The sequence below is a fragment of the Poecilia latipinna genome, unplaced genomic scaffold (assembly GCF_001443285.1).
Source record: "Poecilia latipinna isolate Pla-1442-1.1 unplaced genomic scaffold, P_latipinna-1.0 Scaffold1044, whole genome shotgun sequence".
In the NCBI taxonomy this organism is placed as follows: Eukaryota; Metazoa; Chordata; class Actinopteri; order Cyprinodontiformes; family Poeciliidae; genus Poecilia; species Poecilia latipinna.
The window spans coordinates 112,872-117,435 of NW_015113660.1; the positions used below are offsets into that span (position 1 = coordinate 112,872).

The 4,564-nt window shown below is 40.1% G+C and overlaps 1 protein-coding gene across 1 annotated transcript in view; it reads left to right on the forward strand.

Moving 5' to 3' along the window:
• Window positions 1-516: 516 nt before the first annotated feature.
• The window catches only part of LOC106959099 (phosphatidylinositol 4-phosphate 3-kinase C2 domain-containing subunit gamma), a 10,386-nt gene continuing 6,338 nt past the window's right edge, over window positions 517-4,564 (forward strand). Inside the window, exons 1-8 of the mRNA XM_015051420.1 lie at window positions 517-540; window positions 590-682; window positions 2,312-2,441; window positions 2,516-2,652; window positions 2,737-2,906; window positions 3,753-3,909; window positions 3,998-4,107; window positions 4,197-4,365. Of these exons, the coding sequence (XP_014906906.1) occupies window positions 517-540; window positions 590-682; window positions 2,312-2,441; window positions 2,516-2,652; window positions 2,737-2,906; window positions 3,753-3,909; window positions 3,998-4,107; window positions 4,197-4,365 (990 nt within the window). The remainder of the gene's footprint in view (window positions 541-589; window positions 683-2,311; window positions 2,442-2,515; window positions 2,653-2,736; window positions 2,907-3,752; window positions 3,910-3,997; window positions 4,108-4,196; window positions 4,366-4,564) is intronic.

Sequence of the window (4,564 nt, forward strand, 5' to 3'; positions counted from 1 at the left end):
CTAGCGCGACACCAACTCACACACATCTTCATTCACAGTCTTACTTGTAAATCGATTTTTCTTTTCTTGGACGTTTTGATGTTAGCTTGTCGATGTCTCAGTTTTATTCGCTGGGAAAATCAATATGCAGCGTGAGGTGACTCTGCTGCTCTCTAGTGGCGAGAAGCCGTAATGTTAGCTGGTAACAATCGAAATGCATTGTGGGAGATGTAGTTTGTAGTCAATTCGTGCGCAAAACCTATTTTAAGTCAATCATCGGCCTATAAAATGCTGGAGGGGCCACATAAAATGACATGAAGGGCCACATATGGCCTGCGGGCCTTGAGTTTGACACATGTGAACTAGTCTTTTTTTTTTTTTTTTTACCCAATATTAAGGAATTATTGAGCAAGCTGTTATCTTGCTGAAAAGTTACTTGTTCTTTAATTATCAACTATTTGAAATGCATTAAGATATTTGCACTAGAAACTAGACCAAAAATACTTGGTAAGATTTGGAGTTTTTGCAGCATTCCACATGACGCTGGATATCATCTGCAGGGTTTTGCCGTAGTTTTTACTCCTCTGTGCTTTTTTTTTTTTTTTTGCAGAAATGCAAGTTCTACAGCTCCAACGCTGCTCCTCTGGGGGTGACATTCATTTGTGAAGACTCTCTGGCTAAAACCACCAGTGTCATTTGCAAGGTTAGTGACAATCATCATCTTCCACGGCAACAAACTGCTTTTTGATATCTCTTATGGTTTCTGCCTAATTTCTCTTTCAGTTCTCTCACTTAGAGTGAATTTGAGACCGCAGTGTCTTTAAAAAGATTCAGATAAACACTTCCTCACACTCTCAGTAGTTTACCAAAAAAATGTCTGTTTTCAGGAAAAGCGCCTGTCTTTGTTGCAGATTTTACAGTTTTTCATCAAACTATTTCAGTGGACAAAGATGTCTGCCATTTGACTCTGGTGTGTTTTGTGTCTGGCTGTTTGACAAGATTTTTATATCATCATAACTTCTAATAATAGCACAAAACAAGTTGAATTTAGCATAGTTTGTCCCTGGTAAACCTATTCTTTTAGGCTACCGTTTGCTTACCTCATATTTCTTCTTACAAATTTAATAAATGAATTACCAACCTGAACTTTGTCGCTGCTCATTTGGTGAATGATATCTGACAACTTCTCCAGCTGAAAATGTCATGGATTCACTGAGGTTCAACATATTTCTGTCTGCACTCGATTACGCTGTGGCTGTCTCAAGCATCCAGATGTGGAACCCCAAAATCTATGTTTTAAAACTGAAATTGAATGTTTCTTTACTTCCATTTGGGTTTCTGCTGATTCTAAAAACAACCCAAGTGCTTAAAAAAACACCCAGCCGGTTAGTGTTAAAAAAAAATGTTTTTTTGGTATCTGGAAAACGAGCCATTTCAAAAACCTCCAGAATGTAATGTCACAAATTAACCTAGTAACCCCAGCCTGTTACCTAGCAACCCCTATAAAGTTCCGCCCATCACCTAGCAACCCAAACTGAGTTCCAGAACGTTTGGTATGCACTGTACCATATCTACTAAAGGGACGAGTGTTTTGTTGTTGAATTAACACAGGGGAGCCAAACTTGTTTTCATTTTGGGCCATATTAAAAATCTGAATGTTCTCAAAGGGCCGTTTGTGCTAGAATGTATTGATAAAATATCATTAAATAGCTGTATGTTTCAGCATTCAACAAGTGTTTTCACACTGATCCTTAATCCAGGATTTCTTGATTGTTTTTGTCAGATTTTGTGGTGTTAATTTAGAAATATTTGTAAAGAATTTTTACGATCTTTGCACTATTGTATGTTGTTAAATGTGACTTTTTATTGATCACCATATCGGTCACAGACTATAACTTGACATCACTCAAACCCCATGTTTATGGAAAATTTCGAGAGAAATTTGCAGTAAAAATCCAAAACAAATGTGGAGGCTTGATTCTGTTTGAATGCTACGAATTTGTGAAAAACTGGAGGGACTTATTGATGTAATTTGGGGCCACATTAAAAGCTACAGTGGGCCAGATTTGGCCCCCAGGCCTCGAGTTTGACACATGTGACTTAACACTGCATCTATTTGCAGCCATTTCCATGCAGGGTAAACGTTGGACAGCAGCAGCTTATTTGAATTTAAAGTGACAAGACGCCCTAAAACAGCTCAAAATTGGAGGATGTGACCAGATTGAAATCTCACTGTTTAAGAATGATTTTGTGCAAAAAAATTTAATAAACATATTTTGTTATTTTTTATTTTTGTTATTCTGCTCACATTTACACACAATCTGATTTTCAGACGGGGGACGACCTGCGTCAGGACATGCTGATCCTTCAGATAGTCCGTGTGATGGACTGGGTTTGGCTCCAGGAGGGGCTGGACCTGCAGATGATTACGTTCCGGTGTGTTTCTACCGGCAAAGCTCAGGGTAAAGGACTCTTATTGGCTTATTATTCCATGTTTTCTGAGATCGTCCTTAATTATTTCCTTTGTGGTCATCAGGTCTGGTGGAAGTTGTGCCAGACGCCGTGACGCTGGGAAAGATTCACCAGCAGTGGGGTGTGAGTGGGACGCTTCGAGTCGACACGCTGGAGAAATGGTTCCACATGTTGAACAGAACTAAAGAAGGCTATGAAAAGGTTGAACCTTAAGGCAATCTGGCCGTTTGACTGTTAGGTATATCTGCTGTCAGTTTGTTTCAACCTTCTGCTGTGCACATGCAGGCAGTGATGAATTTCATCCAGTCATGTGCGGGTTGGTGCGTAGCCACCTTCATCCTGGGGATCTGCGATCGCCACAATGACAACATCATGCTGAAGCACAGCGGACACATGTTCCACATTGACTTTGGCAAAATCATGGGAAACGCACAGAAGTTTGCAAATATACCAAGGCAAGTTGGTGGAAAAGGGAATGTAGTGGGGATAATCAGGGCCGGATCTAGAAGGGTAAAGGCCCCTGGATAGAGCCAGTGTTGGTGCCCTACACAAAGAAAAAAAAAAGCTTTGCACTCATTAGCAGACAGGCCTACACATCAGCAGGAGGCTTATAACATCTCACAGCTCCATGTTGGTCCCAAAAAGATGTACTGTAATGTCAGAATTTTAAAATAGAATATTGTATAAAGAGATTATTTATTTGTAAACACACCAATATGCGTGCAAATTGACTTCAGAAAGAGCCGGAAAGCTGACCTTTAACCTGCTGCTGGTTGCCTTCGTTTCCCACATTTCTCTTGCTGTTTCAACATCATCCAGCTTGTTGTCACAGTACAACAACTGTTTATCAAAGCGTGGTAAAATACGCTGTGCAAACCAACATTTAGTTTTGTACTTACTAATAGCAGCCCTGACCAAGAATGGAGAACCAAGAAACATTTAGCTTCATGCTTTGCCAGGAGAAGAGATGTGATCTGCACCGGCTGCAACATGTAAATTATTTTGTTAGCCTAATAGTTTAAATAACTAGAGTATTCTTGCTTACTTTCTGGAGGCGACATGCACAGTACACTGGATATCGAGTGATAATCCCTCTATATGTAACAATATTACAACTCCACACTTTATATGGGCCTACGAGTTTTATATAAAGTACAATGTTTGTTAAACCTGCATTTATTGCACCCTGAGCTACTGCCCCTGTTTGCCCTGTCTAAGGTCTGGCCCAGGGGTTAACAATTATAAAACAAAACAATAGAGACATAACAAATCTGCAAACTTCTTTTCTCACATGACATCAGGGACAGAAAACCCTTCGTTTTCACGTCTGAGATGCAGCATTTCATCACGGGCGGCGGAGAGAAGCCTCAGCGCCTGCATCACTTTGTGGAGCTCTGCTGTGAAGCTTATAACATCATCAGAAGCCGCTCTGCTCTCATACTCAGCATGTTGGAGCTGGTAAGACCTCAAACACACAAACATCTTCATCAAAATGCTGACGGTCTGTCTGAGAGCACCTGAACCTTAAAGGTGTGGATTTTTCCAGCTGCTTTCTGCAGAACTCCCAGAACTGAAGGACTTCGGTGACTTGCAGTTCGTCCTGAACAACCTCAGACCTAATGACACAGACCTAGAAGCCACTTCCTTCTTTACCGAGTAACTTCACCCATTATCACCTCACACATAATCCCAGGATGTATATTTTGTTTGCTGTTGTGCTAATCAAGTAATTGACTCTGCTGTAGAAAAATCAAGGAGAGTATGAACTGTGTGGCTGTCAAGTTTAACTTCTTCACCCACACCATGGTTCAGCCAAATAAACGAGACACGATACGCCGGCACAGCCTTCCTGGAACCAACACCAACATCCAGAAAGTCGTCATCCAGGACTTTTCTGTCAAGGGACGAGTTGTGGTGAGGCCAAATTTTGGTTCTTTGTGTTCTTAGCAATGAAATATCACTGAATGTGAGCTTTGTGTTGCATCTGGACACCCCAGGAAAAAGGAGGAGCAAATTTTGACCAAAAAAAAAAAAAAAAAAAAATATATATATATATATATATATATATATATATATATATATATATTATTTTAATCTAAAGATTTTTCTAAAA